The sequence below is a fragment of the Gorilla gorilla genome, chromosome 15 (genome assembly GCF_029281585.2).
Source record: "Gorilla gorilla gorilla isolate KB3781 chromosome 15, NHGRI_mGorGor1-v2.1_pri, whole genome shotgun sequence".
NCBI classification, from domain to species: domain Eukaryota; kingdom Metazoa; phylum Chordata; class Mammalia; order Primates; family Hominidae; genus Gorilla; species Gorilla gorilla.
The window spans coordinates 66989682-67007622 of NC_073239.2; the positions used below are offsets into that span (position 1 = coordinate 66989682).

The 17941-nt window shown below is 47.8% G+C and overlaps 1 protein-coding gene and 1 long non-coding RNA gene across 2 annotated transcripts; one reads left to right on the top strand and one right to left on the bottom strand.

Annotated features, from left to right (window-relative positions):
- Positions 1-1859: 1859 nt before the first annotated feature.
- On the bottom strand, positions 1860-4461 carry LOC129526649 (uncharacterized). Its single transcript, XR_010130878.1, has 3 exons — positions 4374-4461; positions 3326-3403; positions 1860-3191 (listed from the first exon to the last, which is right to left on the bottom strand). It is a non-coding gene; the product is annotated as an uncharacterized lncRNA (long non-coding RNA).
- Positions 4462-14290: 9829 nt separating this feature from the next.
- On the top strand, positions 14291-15214 carry LOC101135147 (PDZ and LIM domain protein 1-like). The gene has a single exon (XM_055361455.2). It carries the CDS (start codon positions 14291-14293, stop codon positions 15212-15214), a length of 924 nt encoding a protein of 307 aa, XP_055217430.2.
- The last annotated feature ends 2727 nt before the right edge of the window (positions 15215-17941 follow it).

Sequence of the window (17941 nt, forward strand, 5' to 3'; positions counted from 1 at the left end):
CCCCAGAGGTTTGTAACTAAACATGCTGACCTTCTCCCCTTGACTCTTGATGTTTTCATTTGGTTAGCCAGAGGCTGGGGAAACAGATCCATTAAATTCTGCGTAGCTTGAAAAACCCATCTGTGTAGCTTGAAAAACCCAAGGCAGGGCAGGTCAATGAAAGCACCTCCAATCATTCTTGTGGATTCTCTAAAAGGGTACGATTTTTCCAGCTCTGCCTGAGTATTGTAACTCTTCACACTTTCTTGGGAAGGGTGAGAATGGACAGGAAAGACCAGTTGCTTTGCTGGACTTTGTGTGATTCCCTGCGGCAGGACCTTTGACAGGGCAGCCACTGAGGGAAGGTAGCCAAGACTTGGAGCACCTTCGGGCTGTGAGCCTCATTCATTCCTGGAGGCAAAAGTGCCCAGGGCAGGCCTAGCTCTGGTGTGGGAGTCAGGAAAGAGAGGAGGTGCAGGGCCGAGGGGAGGATAAGGGGATCAAAGAGGTGATGAAGGAGGCTGGGAAAATAGCTATTGTAATCACAGACTTCTCTATAAAATAGGTAATTTATGTGTAGTGCAGAACAATGATCTTTTCATTAAGCTGAAAAGAAGCTGTGTATAGTAGTTAGGATTATATTTGGCTGTGTATGACAGAAAATGTCAAAATAATAGATGCTTTTTAATAAATTGACATTTATTTCTCCCTTTTACAAAAGAAGTCGGGAATTAGGCAATCCAGAGCTGGTATGGCAGCCCAAGGCCATCAGGAAAGGAGGCTCCATGTAATACGCTGACCCTCCAACCTTAGCATGTCTCCTCATGGTCCCTAATGGCTTTTCAGCCTCCAGCCAGGTACCAGGTAGCAGGAAAGAGCCTTCTCAGAGGCCCCGCACATTACCTCTGCTGACATCTCATTGGCCAGAACATAGTAAGGTGGCCACATAATCTTTTCTCTGGGTAGCTATGTACCTAGCAAAAACTGGGGACTTGTTATTAAGAAAAGACAAAAAGTTGGAGACCTACAGTGGTCTCCACTACACTGTATATGAAGGCAAGACAGTTAATTTCTACCTGAATTCCCAAATGTATCCTCAGGAAGAGAATGTTTCTGAAGCATGAATTCTTTGTGCATTGGAGGATCTTCCCTTTCAACCTTCAATTGCACTGCATGAAAACCACTCCTCAGGTTCTCAGCTTCAACCTCACTTTCTCGAGGAACCCTCCTCAGGCCCCTCAGTCTGCATTAGGCTTCCCTGTTTTATGCTCCCATTGCACCTTATACTTCTGCTTCAAAGCCTCTGCACCCTGGTCATTATTGACTCATCTGGAATTATGTGTGTAAGGGCTGTCTTGCCTGTAATCTAAACTGTAAGCTCCCTGAGGGCAGACTCTGCTTCACCCTCCACTGTCTTCCACTGTGTGGCACCTAGTAGGCCCTCAATAAGTATTTGTTAAGTGATTGAGTGATTAGAATATGAGAGAGACCCCAAATTCAAGGCCATTTCCACCGAGACCTTTTTTTTTTTTTTTTTTTTTTTTGAGACAGAGTTTTGCTCTTGTTGCCCAGGCTGGAGTGCAGTGGCGCGATCTCGGCTCACTGCAACCTCCACCTTCTGGTTTCAAGCGATTCTCCTGCCTCAGCCTCCCAAGTAGCTGGGATTACAGGCATCTGCCACCACGCCCAGCTAATTTTTGTATTTTTAGTAGAGACGGGGTTTCACCATGTTGGCCATGCTGGTCTCAAACTCCTGACCTCGTGATCTGCCCATCTCAGCCTCCCAAAGTGCTGGGATTACAGGTGTGAGCCACTGCACCCGGCCAACCTTTTCTTTCTTTAACTAGACTTCCCTGGCTGAGACCAAGACAAAACCAGATTCCCCTGAGCTGTGCACCTGCCGGGACTGGAGCAGCCCAAATGCCCATGGGAGGGCTGTTGACTGGGGCTGTCAGACCAGGCTCTCCGAGGAGGACTCCCACACCCACAGCCAACTCCACTTTACAAAACCAGCTCCAGCCAGAAGTATGCTCGGTGGGGGCAGGAGAACAGAAACTGCAGTAGTGTGGGTGGATTTTAAATCTGCAAATGCAACTGGCTGCCCAATGTTTGGGAGATAAAATAGGTCACTATCCTCCCCTTGGTTCGGCGTCACTCCCAGGCCCTAAAGGGGAGGGAAGAGTTTTGTGATCTTTGCTGTCACAGGCTATGGACAAATTTGGTTATGTTCAGCTTTACAAGAGCTGCCCGCCTACCTGACTCTTGTTCACAAGACCCCTAAAAATCAGAAAAAGATCAGTCCAGGCTGTTCAGAGTTGGATGGGGAATCTTCCTGAGGCCAGTTTTTAAAGAGTTCATTTTGACACCAGCCAAGACAAAAGCCAGGACCCAGAGTCTAGACAGCTCCCAAGCCTACCGTTTTCAACTTGGCCTTAGGATGGAGCCTTCTGTTCTCTGGCAATGAATGACAGGCTTTTAAAGGAGAGAGTGACAAAGAGCAAGCCCTGGAGACAGCCCCATGAGGCCTTGGGGTAAGGGCTTCCAGGACTGTTCATGAGAAGCTGTGCATGTCTCCCTCCAACTTCCCCAGATGAGACACCAAGATTGAGAAGTGAAGAGTCATCTCCAATTTGGCAGATATCCTGACCCTCCACACTCACCATTCTGATATTTAGTCATTACCATCCTGGCATAGTTAACCACTTCTCCTTCTGACTGAGAAGCTGAAAGTGATATTCAGCCTGGGTGTGATGTGGGGATTTTCTGGGACAGGGCGGAGATGATGAGATGCTGGAGTTGCATGAGCTGGTCATTACAGTCAAGAGTTGTGAACCAGTTGTGAAACCCTTGGTAACCTGAAATCTGCTATGGTGGGAGTATTTACACTACAGAAATTGGCCAATGCTGCAAATCAGGGTTTCTTTCTTTTTTCAGTGAGACACTGCACCAGCACACACTGCATTACTCACACAGGAGGAGCTCTGGGAGGGCGGGAGAAAACCATGGGTGAGCAGAGTTGAGGATGTTTGGTGCTTCCCCTGATGGCTTCATCATGTCATCTTTCTTGGCTCTTCACGGTCAGTGTTTTCTCTGTGGAAACACCAAGAGATTCTACCTCTGCTCCCTCAGCAAACAAGGAAGTCATTGATTTTCATGGCCCCTGTGCTAGAGAACTCCAAGAGCCCAACTTCTTAGAGCAGCAGGCCCATTTTCTGGTGGAGAAGAGAGAAAGCAAAGCCAGGGAAGGGCATTTAATAGTGACAACTCAGTGAAAAGTAGAGGCAGCCTGATGATCAAAGGTGTCTTCCTTCAAAGCCCCTGATTGAAAACAGCAATCCATGCTTACCAGTGAAGGCCACAGGTGATGTTTCTTATGTGAGTGCATCCATCTGCTTCAGGTCATATTTTCAGAGGTCATACAAGGCTGAAAGGAAGCAAATCATTTTCATGAGAAGGATAATAAATGAGACCAGGATTGGTATTGAGAAAAGTTTTTAGACATTTCTGAGCTGGCCAACCTGGGGAAGAAAGTGCTTCTAGATACACAGATTTCCAGGACTTTCCCTGAGAGGGTTAGATTCTGGAGGTCTGCAGATGGGGCCAAGAACCCGTGTTTTTAACAGCCCCTTCCTCACCCCGTGATTCCGCTGATGGCAGCCTGCGGACCGCACTTTGAGGAACTGGTCTAGTGAGGGTCCTCGGAGGGCATTTTGCAGTGGGTGGAACTGAACTCTGAGTGGGATCTTCCTTCAGTACCTAGGCCCTGCCCTGCCATGGCTATGGATCTTCAGCACTCATCCTTGGGGACTGGTGCTGGGTGTTATGGGAACAGCATAAAAACACAAAACAAAAAATTCCATTTCTCACCACCGGCGGTGAGAAATGGGGATGGAGCCTGGAACTGTGGTCATAGGGCTCCAAGAGGAGCAGCCAGGATGCCATTGCACAACCAGCCACCTCTAAGAGAAGCAGGACCAGGCCCAGGGCTAAGCCTTCACAAGCCCTGCCGCCAGCTGCCAGCCACCCTTCCTCCCTGGGAGAGCCAGAAAGGGAAGCATAGTGAAGCCCTACATGGTGGCCTCCATCAACAGGGAGGCCCCTCTCCTCCCTCTGCCGCAGCCATCCTACTTTCGGCCAGAATGTCCCAGGGCCAAACTGAGGACAGGGCGGCCTCTCCAGAATCCTGCCCTTAGGGGCCCTGCCAGAGACTGGTTTTTCTTGTTGGAGGCACCTCTGCACAGTTTGCATTTATAAGGCCTGATGAACTCATCCCAAGAACCCAAGCCCACTTGCAAAGATGGGATAGAGAAGGGGCATGGCATTCCACAGATGGGCTCACTCTGGAGAGGAGCTACTGACCCAGCAGCAGTTCCCCCTCCCTCACCCCTGCTCACCACCCCAGGAAGACATCCGAATCCCCATCAAATGGTCCCTGCCAAGAGCATCGCGGTAACATGGGGAAAGAGAGGGTGCTAAGTTGCCCCTCTGCCCACTGGACTCCGTCTCATCTGAGGAGAATTCCACAGCAGCCCCTTCTGGGCTGTGCTCTTTATGTCTCTAAGCCACTTCCTGTTTCCTTTTCTAGGTCATAAGCCAGGCTTATAGTTGGTGTGAGTCACTTACCTAGAAAGCCCAGAGCACACGGCTGCCTCTCAGGGAGGGAGCAAAGGATACAGCTTAGAAGTGCAAGGCACCGGTTTGCTCCTAAAACACATAGATTGTCCTAGACTTTTAGCAGTGCTGTGTGCCATGGCCCCCAAGCAATGCATGCCTGGGAGATCCGTGATTTGCCCAATTTGCGTTCCTCTGCTGATGCCAGGCTTTCAGTTCCCAGGAGGCACTGGACAAGCGTAGTTTTGCAAATGAAACATTGCTTTGCCAAGGGGCTAGGCCTATCAAACAATCATCAGGCAACAACCAGCAGGCCCTGTGAAAGTCACGGCCAAGAAGCCATTCAAAAGCATTGTCTTCTAGTAACTACATTTCAAATCCAGGGGGAAACCACAGCTCAGACATCGGCCAGTGTTCAGCAACCTGGATTCACAGGGAAACGGACAGGAATAGATTCTGCACAAGTCTATTGTGCATTGCTTTCCCTTCATGACATCTAGGCAGTTTACTCCTCCTGACTTCCACTACTCAGTGCGCGAGGATTATTCTGTGGACACCAGAGTACTAAGGACGAGGCGCTGGATGATTTGGTCAAAGTCAATGTGCCAAGTCCGCATCGAGCAGCTATTTTTGCCTTCCAATTCCATTCCCTGAACTTTTTTTCTGTGAAAGTGTCTTGTAAGCTGGAACACACCTGAGGTGGCAGAGGAAAAGCAGAGCTCGAATCTCTTTCCTCTGAGTGAGTTTTGCATTCAGGGATGATACTGGGGCAAGGGGCTTGAAAGGTCCTGATGTTGCTGACACCCACATAAAACACTTTCTGCAGCAGGGAAGGGAAGGGGAGAGGAAAGAACAGGCAGAGAAAGACCCAGAAACTCAGATCAGCCTAGGATGAGGGTAGCTGTCCTGAAAACAATCAGAAATCCAGAGTCCTGACTCTCCAGCAGGTATGGTCTTGATCCTAGTGAGATTATCTTCAAAGAGAAAACAAACTCTAGTCATGCAGAGAAGCAGCATTGTTCCATGCAGATCTATAAAAAACAACAGAAAGAGCATCATCACCTTAATTATTGAGGGAATAGGAAAATAGGAATCCTCATACCCTGCTGTTGGGAATATAAACTGGAAAAACTGAGGTGGGGAATCAGTTGAGGCCAGGAGTTCAAGACCAGCTTGTCTAACGTGGAGAAACCCTGTCTCTACTAAAAATACAAAAATTAGCTGGGTGTGGTGGAGTGCACCTGCAATTCCAGCTACTCGGGAGGCTTAGGGTAGAGAATCGCTTGAACCTGGGAGGCAGAGGTTGCAGTGAACTGAGCTCACACCACTGCACTCCAGCCTGGGCAACAGAATTAGACTCTGTCTCAAAATAAATAACTGGAAAAACATTGCTGATTGGCCACTTGGTAATGTTTGAGGCAGAGACTATGCTTATTCTGGGTCCATTACACTCTTGTTTTCCTCCTGGACACTCAGGAAGACTACACTTCCCAGCCTCCCTTGCAGTTAGGAGCAGTCATGTGACTGAGTTCTGGACAATTGGAAGGTGGGCAGAGGAAGCGATGTGAGTCACTGCCAGGCCTGACCCTAAAACTACCTGTGTAATTCTCCATGCTCTCTCTCTCTCTCTCTCTCTCTCCCTTTACTTATCAGGTGAAATCAGAGCATCCAGTGGAGACGTCCAAGGCTGGTGGCAAATGGAGACCCATCATGTAGGCAAACCCTGGTTCCAGACGACCATGCAGAGTGCCCTCTACTCCCAACCAATGACTTGTGTTGAACTGTGACATAAAAGAGAAAATACATCTTTATTCTGTTAAGCCACTGAGATTTTGGCTATGTCTGTTACAATATTTAACCTATCCTGACTGACACACTATCACAATCCTTTAAAAGGTCATAAGGTTTGACCTAGCAATTAAATTCTTTGGAACATATCCTAAGGAAATAATTAAGAAAATCACCTAGGCTGGGCTTGGTGGCTCATGCCTGTAATCCCAGCACTTTGGGAGGCCGAGGCGGGCAGATCACAAGGTCAGGAGATCGAGACCATCCTGGCTAACACGGTGAAACCCCGTCTCTACTAAAAATACAAAAAAGCAGCCGGGTGTGGTGGCAGGCGCCTGTAGTCCCAGCTACTCGGGAGGCTGAGGCAGGAGAATTGCGTGAACCTGGGAGGCGGAGCTTGCAGTGAGCCGAGATCGGGCCACTGCACTCTAGCCTGGGTGACAGAGTGAGACTCCGTCTCAAAAAACAAAAAAAGAATAATCACCAAAAATTATAAACAGACTGGATGTGGTGGCTCACACCTGTAATCCCAGCACTTTGGGAGGCAGAGATGAGAGGATTGCTTGAGGCCAGGAGTTTGAGACCAGCCTGGTCAACATAGCAAGACTCCATCTCTAATAAAATTTTTTTTAAAAATTATAAACAACATTAATTTCCAATAATAGGCAACTCATTAAATAAATAATAATACAACTCTACAAAGGAATATTTAGGCACTTAATATCGTTTAAATGTATTTATTGACATGAAAAATTTTCATGATTTAGTATTACATGAAATAGAGTAACAAAGCAACATGGACGGTGTGAGCCCATAACTATTTATATATGTATATGCATGCAAAGAAGAAAGTTTGGAAATATACCAAAAAACAATGATTATTTCTGGACTACAGGCGGCTTTTAAAAATTATCTCTTTCTTGCCGTTTTATGCTTTTTCTACAATGAGCATATTTTTTTTCAGTTAAAAAAATTTTTTTGGCTGGGCATGGTGGCTCACGCCTGTAATCCCAGCACCTTGGGAGGCCAAGGCAGGCAGATCACAAGGTAAGGAGTTCAAGACCAGCCTGGCCAATATGGTGAAACCCGGTCTCTACTAAAAATACAAAAAAAAATTAGCTGGGAGTGGTGGCGCACGCCTGTAGTCCTAGCTACTCGGGAGGCTGAGGCAGAAGAATCGCTTGAACCCGGGAGGCGGAGGTTGCAGTGAGCCGAGATCACGCCACTGCACTCCAGCCTGGGCAACAGAGCGAGACTCCGTCTCAAAAAAAATTTTTTTTTAAGTAGCCTGTTGGAAATGGATGGGTCTCCTTTGAACTTTAGGGCTGGCCTTACTCTCTCTCAAAGTGTTAAGTGTAATAGGTGCAAAGGAATCACAAGTCCCTTCCACTCTTCTGGGCTAAAATGCCATCATTCATAAGGTTAAATACCTATTTTATCTTCACCACTGAGAGCAACTCTCAAGCCCTTCATTCACTTAGCTTCAGGGCTCAGTTCTGACATAGTGCTCTGGCTTTAAGGAAAGATGTACCTTTTTATCACAATGTTTTTCAGGATTTTCTCAGAGTTGCTGGGCCTCAGAACTCTCTTCTTTTGAGTCCTAATTTGGATAATTTGGGAAACTGCAGCCACAGGTCCTCCCTCCCTTGAGATTGGCTGAGTGAGGCAGACTACACCTACAGCGCAGAAAGCAGGGCAGGAAATCACACTCTAATCATAGGTCTTTATTCAGAAACCCAGCAGCCTCACTACCAAATAACCTCAGGAGTCCTAAAGCCTCAGTGTCCTGACCTATAAGATCAAAGAGTCTCATGTGATGTCCCCAAGTGGACTTTTAATAAAAAGTAGCACTGCCAGTTTCTGTTTTGACCTTCCAAACACAGGATCATGCCAACATTCAGTAGTAAATGCATTTTTTTTCCTGCCAAATCGACTCCTTGTTCTTTTCAACACATCCTCACACAGAGGGAACAAGCCACTGAGGTTTCCTGTTGAGGAAGGTTCTTTGGTGTTCTGTGAGGAAACCATATATTCATAGAAACCATGTGTAAGTTTTCTGTGTAGTAGGACAGAACTACCTTAATTTAACTTGATGTCTTTTCGACAAACCATGTACCCCTAACATGAAGAAATGGAAGGAAGGTGTTTATTTTCATCCCAGCTCTTACTCTGCTGCATTGTTCCTGTGTACATTTCTCTTATTCCACAGAGTAGGAGCTTCTTGAGGACCATGACAGTCATTTATTTCTCCCTCCCTGCTCCTGGCACTAGCAGGACCTCCCTTCCTCCCTCTTAACAAAGTTTTCAGTGAATAAGTGAATGAATGAACTTTCCCCTCTTTCCTTATGGGTTTCAACCAGCACAGACTACCTGCCTTTGTTCAAATGTGTCCTGTGTGTCTTTGTCTCTACGGGCACTGTGTTTTATGGGTTTCTCGAAACCTTCCTATGCACACAGTAGTATAGCAGTAAGATCAGCTACATACATTGTAGGACCCACTGAAAAATGAAAATGCAGGGCCCCTTGTTCAAAAATTATTTACAATGTCAAATTATTCAAAATTAATAAAATTAATTTTTAAACCTTAAATTAAATAGTAAATGATTAAGAATTTCAAAGCTTTGCAGGGTACAGCAGCGCAGGCAAGCCTGGTTCTCGTCCACCACATGGCTCAGCTTCCTGTTCCTCCCCTCTGCTCGGAGTCACAGTCCCGAGGCCAGTGGGGTGTTTACCGACTTGGGCCTACCCACACCCTGCCCTGCATCCTGTCACCAGAGTTTCATTTGGAATCCTGAGCAAAGGTCTCCAATTGCTGATTCTACTGCCAACAGAAAACACTCTCCCCCTCCTGGATGTGTTGGCAGGAAAACCAAATTTTTATCTCTCCAGGTCAGCTAAAATCTTGAGGCCAGTTAACTTCCCCAGTGATCTCATCCGAATCATCCTTTACTTCTGCCCCCAGTGAAACTGAATCTGCACTCTGCCCGACTCTCAGCCCAAGTGAGGTGCCACACCCACACCTCACTTGTCTTCTACTGAGGCCTTTCCTGATAACCCGTTTCCCTGGGTTGCCCTCTCTCACCCTTGAGACCCCAGTTCAGTTGTGAACAGTCTCTCCATTCTATGGCTGCAGACTCTTGACTGAAATCTGTTTGCCTCCATCAAAACTAGATCTTTCCAAGGAAACCACCTGCCCCCGTGTGGCTCTAACAGTTCCCAAGTGGAATCTTCCAGTGTCTCTCCCCACTGCCAGATCTGCCATCACCACAGAAAAGCTGAATTTTCATGTGTGAATCAGCCTGGCCTCAAATTTGTTCACCTCCTTAACTTTGGTGACCATTGTCTCCTCTCCACCTCAGCCATCTCTATATCCTGTACATTCTCGAAACTCAGAACTGAAATGGTAAACTTCAATATCCCTAAACTTATTGAAAACACATAAACTCCAATATCCCACATTCTCATTTCAATTCCTTGGTTTCCAGCATTCATACTGTCAAACATCAGCATTTTTGTGCTCCTCCACATGGCCTGTCTCCATATGGAGAGCTTGGGCTTCCTCACAGCATGGTGGTCTCGAGGTAGTCAGACTTGCTACATGGTAGCTGGTCTCCAAGAGTAAAAGCAGATGCTGATAAACCTTTTGAAAGTTAGGCCCAGAACTGGCACAGCATCCTCTCTGCCTTGTTCTGTCAGTCAAAGCAAGTAATAAGAAATCATGAGGTGAGTCCAGATTCAATGGAAGGAGAAATAAACTTCACCTCTTGAACAGTGGAGCAGCATGTGTATACAATGGGAGAAGGATTTGATCGTGGCCATTTTTGGACACTGTCTACTACAGAGGAGAGAGAAAATAAATATATAGACAAACAGGAAAATACCAGATAGTAATTGTCAAGCCTCTGAGCCCAAGCTAAGCCATCATATTCCCTGTGACCGGCAGGTATACATACAGATGGCCTGAAGTAACTGAAGAATCACAAAAGAAGTGAAAATGGCCTGTTCCTGCCTTAACTGATGACCTTACCTTGTGAAATTCCTTCTCCTGGCTCATCCTGGCTCAAAAGCTCCCCACTGAGCACCTTGTGACCCCCACCCCTGCCTGCCAGAGAACAACCCCCTTTGACTGTAATTTTCCATTACCTACCCAAATCCTATAAAACAGCCCCACCCCTATCTCCCTTCGCTGACTCTCTTTTTGGACTCAGCCCGCCTGCACCCAGGTGAAATAAACAGCCTTGTTGCTCACACAAAGCCTGTTTGGTGGTCTTGTCGTACGGACGCAAGTGAAAGTAGTAAGAGCTGTTCAGAGAATCGAAACAGGGTGATTTGATGGAGAATGACTGAGGAGCTCCTGGAGACTGAGGGGGTTGTCAGGGAAAGTCTCTCTCAGGAAGTGATGTTTAAATTACAACTTGTGGCTGGGCGTGGTGGCTCATGCCTGTAATCCCAGCACTTTGGGAGGCCAAGGCTGGTGGATCATCTGAGGAAAGGAGTCCGAGATCAGCCTGGCCAACATGGTGAAACCCCATCTCTATTAAAAATACAAAAATTAGCTGGATGCTGCACTAGGCGCCTGTAATCCCAGCTACTCAGGAGGCTGAGGTGGGAAAATCGCTTGAACCCAGGAGGCAGAGGTTGCAGTGAGCTGAGATTGCGCCATTGCACTCCAGCCTGGGCGACAAGAGTGAAACTCCGTCTCAAAAAATAAAAATAGAAATAAATTACAACTTGAAAAGCAAGAATTTCCAGCTGTGTGAAGGTCCAGGCAGGAAGAAGAGCCAGCAGAAATGCTCTAACATGGGACTGAGCCAGGCAAGTTTAAGGAATAGAAAGACCACATGTTAGGAGTGTAGACAAGGACAGGGAGCATGGGCTGGAAAACAGGTCAGACAAGTGGGAAGGGCCAGGTCAAGTGAATCAGGGGAAGGAAGCTGGACTTTATTCCCAGAACCATTCATGGAAAGTGATTGAAGGGTTTGCAGCAGAGAGGGGACATAATATGACTTACATTAGTGAAAGGTCACTCTGGCTGCCTTGCAGAGAACAGGAAGTGTAAGTGTCGAAGCAACAAGACCAGTCAGGAGGCTACTGCGAAAGCCCAGAGGAGATGGTGGCGTGTTCTGGCTGCTGGCCGTGGGGAGGAGACAAAATAGAGATAAGTTTGGTGGCTGGACCAGAAGTTGCTGAGGATTGAGCCTGTGCTGTCTTGGTTCAATTCCCCTTCATGCCCAGGTGATCACTGCAGAAACCTCCTGGTTGGTCCTCACCCACACCTAGCTGTCGGTTACTGCCCCTCCTTAGAGTTTTGTGGGGGGTTTCTGTTTTGTTGAGACAGGGTCTGCTTCTGTTGCCCAGGCTGGATTGCAGTGGTGCAATCATAGCTTACTATAACCTCGAACTCCTAGACTTCAAGCAATCCTCTTGCCTGGCCTCTGTGGTAGCTTGGACTACAGACAACACCACCATGCCCAGCTAATTTAAAAAAAAAAAAAAAAAAAGATAACTTTTGTAGAGATGGAGTCTCGCTATGTTGCCTAGGCTGGTCTCCAACTCCTGGGCTCAAGTGATCCTCCCACCTTGGCCTCCCAAAGTGCTGGGATTACAGGTGTAAGCCATGGTGCCCAGACCTCCTTAGAGTTTTTAAGATTACTTTAAATTCCATATCGTTGCACACAATGAGACCCTTCATGGTAGGCTCTGCTCCTTCCCACTTAGATTGGTTTCCCATCTCTGTCCCACATAGGCCTTTGCTCCAGCCAGATCTAAGTCTTCACTGTTCCCTGACCATGTCCTGGTTCATGACCCTGTGCCTGGCATGTGCTGTCTCCTCTGCCTAAAATATTTCTTCTCCCTCACCTCCATTACTTTGTCTACCCAACTTCTGTTCCTCCCTCAAAATCTAACAGGTGTCACCTCTTCCACTAAGCCTTCCCTGAAACCCCAGTTTTATATAGATTTCTATGCACGTGACACACAACAGCATAAACGTCCAACATCTCTTCCAATTGGTTGGGGTTTCTTAAGGACAGAGACCATCCCTAGAACCCGGCACAGGGCTCCATAAGCTGATGCTATCATTTTCAGCACAGGTTACCCTTGGAGTGTGAAAATGTGTCTTACAAGGTGAAATCACAGCAGAAAGATTTGATAGACCCCCATAACAAAGTCCTCCATTCTCCCAGGCTGATTCTGGGAGGCTGGACTCATCACTTAAGAAGCCTGCAAGTAAGGGCCAGGCACAATGGCTCACACCTGTAATCCCAGCACTTTGGGAGGCCAAGGCAGGTGGATCACGAGGTCAGGAGTTCACTCTAGCCTGGCCAACATGGTGAAACCCTGTCTTTACTAAAATCACAAAAATTAGCTGGGCCTGGTGGCGCATGCCTGTAATCCCAGCTACTCAGGAGGCTGAGGCAGGAGAATTGCTTGAACCCAGGAGGTGGAGGTTGCAGTGAGCTGAGATCGTGTCACTGCACTCCAGCCTGGGGGGATACAGCAAGACTCTGTCTGAAAAAACAAACAAAAAAAAAAAAGAGAAGCCTGCAAGTCTTCAATGGGAGAACTGACACAAGATCTTCAGGGCTCGACATGCTCCAGGAAAGGTCTGGCCCCTGCACACTATGGTCAACATTACTGCTGGTAATAGCATTGACTCTTGGCAGGATTAGTACTCAGACCACCATTCTCCCCTCGCTCCCACCCATAGTCTCTGGGAAGATCTGAAAAGCCTACTGCTGTCAACATGAAGTTCACCATAGTGCTTAAGGGTAAATACACTACAAGCGGCTGACTCTAAAATCTATACCCAGACTCGGTCCTCGTTTCTGAACTTCAGACTCTCATATCAAATTGCCTGATGGACTTCAGTACCTAGATATCCTCCAAACTTGGCAAAACTGAACTCATCATTTCTCTTGCCCCCATATACTCATAAGTGGCAGCCCACTGGGAATGACCGATGGATGTCTCTTGAGTTCATCCCCTTCATTGCCATTGCCAGGATCCTGTTGCAAGCCCTTAGCTTCTCTGGCCTGCATAACCACCTGAGCCCTTCCCCAGCCTCCCTGTTCCTGGCCTCATCTTCCTCAGGTACCCAGAGCATCTCTCCAAAATGCAAATCTAATCTTGTCCTTCCTCTCTCAGAAAACCTTTAATTGCTTAATGCAGGTTATCAAACTTTGGTTTGCATCTGAATTGCCTTATAAGCTTCTTAAAAAATGCAGATTCCTGAGCCCCCTCCAGACCTCCAAAAATCCAAAGTTCTGTGGGTGGAGTGATGCACATTCTCAACCAGTGCCCAAGGGGTTCTGATAGAGCTGGGTTCCACCTTGAGAAACACTGTCATGCACAGGCAACTCCAAGTTCCATCATTCACTCCACCGGGCCCTTCTCAGGCCAGGGACACCTCAAGCAAGGTCTGTGTCATCCACTGCCTCCTCATACACCCTACTCTCCATGGTATGGCTTACCTTCCACCTTTGCTCTATCTTGCCTGGTGCCAAGAATGTCTTCTTCGAAAGACCGAGCCCTCTTTTCATTCCGATAACTCAATAATCCTTTGGAACGTTGCTACTCAAAGCATCAGCATCTCCTGGGATCTTGTTAGAAATTCAGAATCACAGGCCCCACCCCAGACCTACTGAATCAGAGCCTTGGTAATTCCAATGCACATAAGAGAAGAAGAAGCACAGCCTTATAACTTGGCTCAATAGTCACCTGTTCCAAGAAGCCTTCCTAGACTGACACAGACTCATCAAATACCCATTCCTCCAAACTGACATTGGACATCACAGTCACAGGGCTTGTAACATTTAAAAGCTAGGAATCTCGAGCTGCCGGGGGATCCCTGCACGCCATGCCACATCCTGCCTGTCTGTCCCCGCGGGTCGTTGCCCACCACAGCCGCGCCATGACCACCCAGCAGCTCGTTCTCCAGGGCCTGGGCCCGTGGGGCTTCCGTCTCGTGGGTGTCAAGGACTTCGAGCAGCCTCTCACCATTTCCTGGGTCACTCCTGGAAGCAAGGTGGCTCTAGCTAATTTATGTATCAGAGATGTAATCACAGCCATTGATGGGGAAAATTCTAGCAATATGACGCACTTGGAAGCTCAGAACAGAATCAAAGGCTGCAAAGACAACATGACTCTCACTGTAGCCAGATCCGAACATAAAGTCTGGTCTCCTCTGGTGACGGAGGAAGAGAAGTGTCGTCCATACAAGATGAATTTAGTCTCTGAACCCCAGGAGGTCCTGCACATAGGAAGCGCCCACAACCGAAGTTCCATGCCCTTTACCACCTCGCCTGCCTCCAGCACTAACGCCAGGGTCATCACAAACCAGTACAACAACCCAGCTGGCCTCTACTCTTCTGAAAACATATCCAACTTCAACAACGCCCTGGAGTCAGACTGCTACCAGCGGGGTAGAGGCGAACATGCTCAGCCTCCAATCAGCCTTGTCATCCACAAAGAATCTGAAGTTTGCAAGATGCTTCAGGAGAAACGGGAGTTGAATGAGCCCCCAAAACAGTCTGTGTCTTTCCTGGTTTTGCAGAAAATCCTGGAGTCTGAAGAAAAAGAGGATCCCAACAAGCCCTCAGGATTCAGAAGTGTTAAAGCTCCTGTCACTAAAGTGGCTGCATTGATTGGAAATGCTCAGAAGTTGCCTATGTGTGACAAATGTGGCCCTGGAATTGTCGGTGTGTTCGTGAAGCTGCGGGACTGTCACCGCCATCCCGAGTGTTACTTGTGCACTGACTGTTGCACCAACCTGAAACAGAGGGGCCATTTCTTTGTGGAGGATCAAATCTACTGTGAGAAGCATGCCTGGGAGTGAGTCGCACCACCCGAGGGCTACGAAGTGGTTACCGTGTTCCCCAAGTGACCCGGGAGATCCGACCACTGTTCTCCAGCCGGCCTGTGCTGCAGCTTTTTCTCTGAGTGTCCTGACCCTCTCCTCTCTTGAAAGTTCTCTGCTTACTTTGGTTTTCCCCCTGCTCATAAAACATTGAGTCCCCTGCCTTGGTTAATTGACTCACACTGGCTGTGTGATGCCCGTTTTTACAATTAAAGGAAAACAGTTTTGTTCAGTGTCCCCTTGCCAGAAACACCATGTCCTTTCCTCCCCTCTCTTCTTCTCTGCTGCATTTGGACATCAGCCAAATTTGAACCCAATCAAATATAATGTATCTGACATCGATTTTGTTTTTACTCAATAAATTTATAGACTCCAAAAATAAAAAATAAAAATAAATAAAAGTTAGGAATCTCATAGTCCAGTCCCAGAGAACTGTCAGATTTAAAGAGTGGCCCAAAGAAGAATTCTAATCCCATTATCCCCAAAGCCCAGGGAACACTCCTTTTTCATTCTTGCAGTCCCATGCCCCATCTTGGCACCTTGCCCCCTTTCTTCTCTGCTGGTGTTCAGCCCCACAGGAGGTGTTTCCGACATGCCTGGTCCCCCTGCCTCATCTGGCCTCTGTGACGTGGTTCTTCTTCGGCCCTGCTTTTCTCCTGAGAATCTTGCTGGGTGGCTCCGTCTCTTCTCCTTTCAGAGAGTGGGGCAGGTGGAAGGAATGAAGTGGGCAGTGCCTGGTGTTCTCAGTGGGTTCTGGGCTGTCATAGAAGTGCCTCTTCATGTTTCTCTCTCTCCCATCCTTGGACAGCAAGAGTCCTGTTCATTGTTGGACACCCAACATGTCCCTCACATGGTGGGAAGAGCACAAGCCCAGAGGACTGTTCTCACACCCGGCTCTGCCACAGACTAGGGATGTCACCTGGGGCAGGCCCCTGTACCTCTCTGAACCTCTAGTTATTGGTCTGTTAAAGGGGATAATACTTGCCTGGTCGGCCTCACACCTTCCGTAAGATGTTTCTTTTCTTTTCTTTTCTTTTCTTTTGAGATGGAGTTTCATTCTTGCTATCCAGGCTGGAGTGCAGTGGCACTATCTTGGCTCACTGCAACCTCCACCTCCCGGGTTCAAGCCATTCTCTTGCCTCAGCCTCCTGATTAGCTGCGATTACAGGTGCAGGCCGCCAGGTCCAGCAATTTTTTTTTGTATTTTTAGTAGAGATGGGGTTTCACCATGTTGGCCAGGCTGGTCTTGAACTCCTGACCTTAGGTGATCCGCCTGCCACGGCGTCCCAAAGTGCTGGGATTACAGGTGTGAGCCACTGCACCTGGCCCCATAAGATGTTTCTACAAAGTGAAGACAGTACCTGAGTATGACACATAGGCATGCGTGCGCGTGCGTGCACACACACACACACACACACACACACACACACACACGCTTATACTCACAGCCACTCCATCTCAGTGCTGTTCATCAGCCAGAACAAAAGACAGCAGAATCCCATCTTTCTTCCATTTTCAGTGCTGCCGCAATGGTCTGCATGAGTGGCCTGGCTGACACCCTCAGAGCACCAACAATGCTGAAAAGAGAAGCAGACACCAGGTTCTTTTTTTTTCTTTCTTTCTTTTTTTGAGACAGAGTCTTGCTCTGTCACCCAGGCTGGAGTGCAGTGGCGCGATCTCGGTTCACTGCAACCTCCACCTCCTGGGTTCAAGTGATTCTCCTGCCTCAGCCTCCCAAGTAGCTGGGACTACAGGCATGCACCACCAAGCCTGGCTAATTTTTGTATTTTTGGTAGCGACGGGGTTTCACCATGTTGGCCAGGCTGGTATCGAACTCCTGATCCCAAGTGATCCACCTACCTCAGCCTCCCAAATTTCTGGGATTACAGGCATGAGCCAGTGCGCCCGGCCAACACCAGGTTCTTATTAGGCTGTGCTCCAATATCATCATCTGGTTTCGCATTGTGATGATGAAGCTTGATAACTTTGGAAAATTTGAAATCGTCGTTGATCCTAGAACTGAGAAAATTGTGGTGACCCTCACAGGCAGGCTAAATAAATGTGTAGTGATCATCTCCAGATTTACTGTGCAACTCAAAGACCTAGAAAAGTGGCAGATTAGTCTCCATCCCATCAGTTTGGTTTTATTGACCTGATGACTGAAGCTGGCATCATGGACCACGAGGAAGCATGAGAAAGGCACAGAGGAGAGAAAACCCTGGGATTCTTTTTCTGGGGATGAAATACATGATTACAAATTAAATGCTTCCCTCAATAAACAAAACCGAGAGAGAGAGAGAGAGAGAGAGAGAGAGAGAGAGAGAAAGAGAGTGAGCAAAGCCCCAGGTCAGTTGTCTGCCGGCTGCTGCTCTGAGTCTCAGCCAGAGCTCTGGACGAGGAGGAACTCAATCCCCTTGGCATCCCCATGAGTGCCTAGAGTGGAGATTTCTCCTCTGCAGCAGACTGGGTGTCTAGTACATGTAGATGTTCTCACTGAGGAGTGTTTCAGAGCCATTAGCAGACACAGAAGTATTCTGGCCATCCAGGGAGTTGGTCGCAGCTCACTCTAGCAGAAGAGTGAGGGACTAGGGGCCTGGGAGTTAGCATGCTTGCCTAGGACATCTATGGAATCTTTAGTTTCCCTTTTTTCCTGCTGAATGAGGTGAGAGAGTTCTATAAATGGGCATGGGGTCAAGGAACACTTAT

Excerpts from the sequence above, each read along its gene's own strand:
- LOC101135147 (XM_055361455.2), top strand. The coding sequence starts at position 14,291 with ATGACCACCCAGCAGCTCGTTCTCCAGGGCCTGGGCCCGTGGGGCTTC.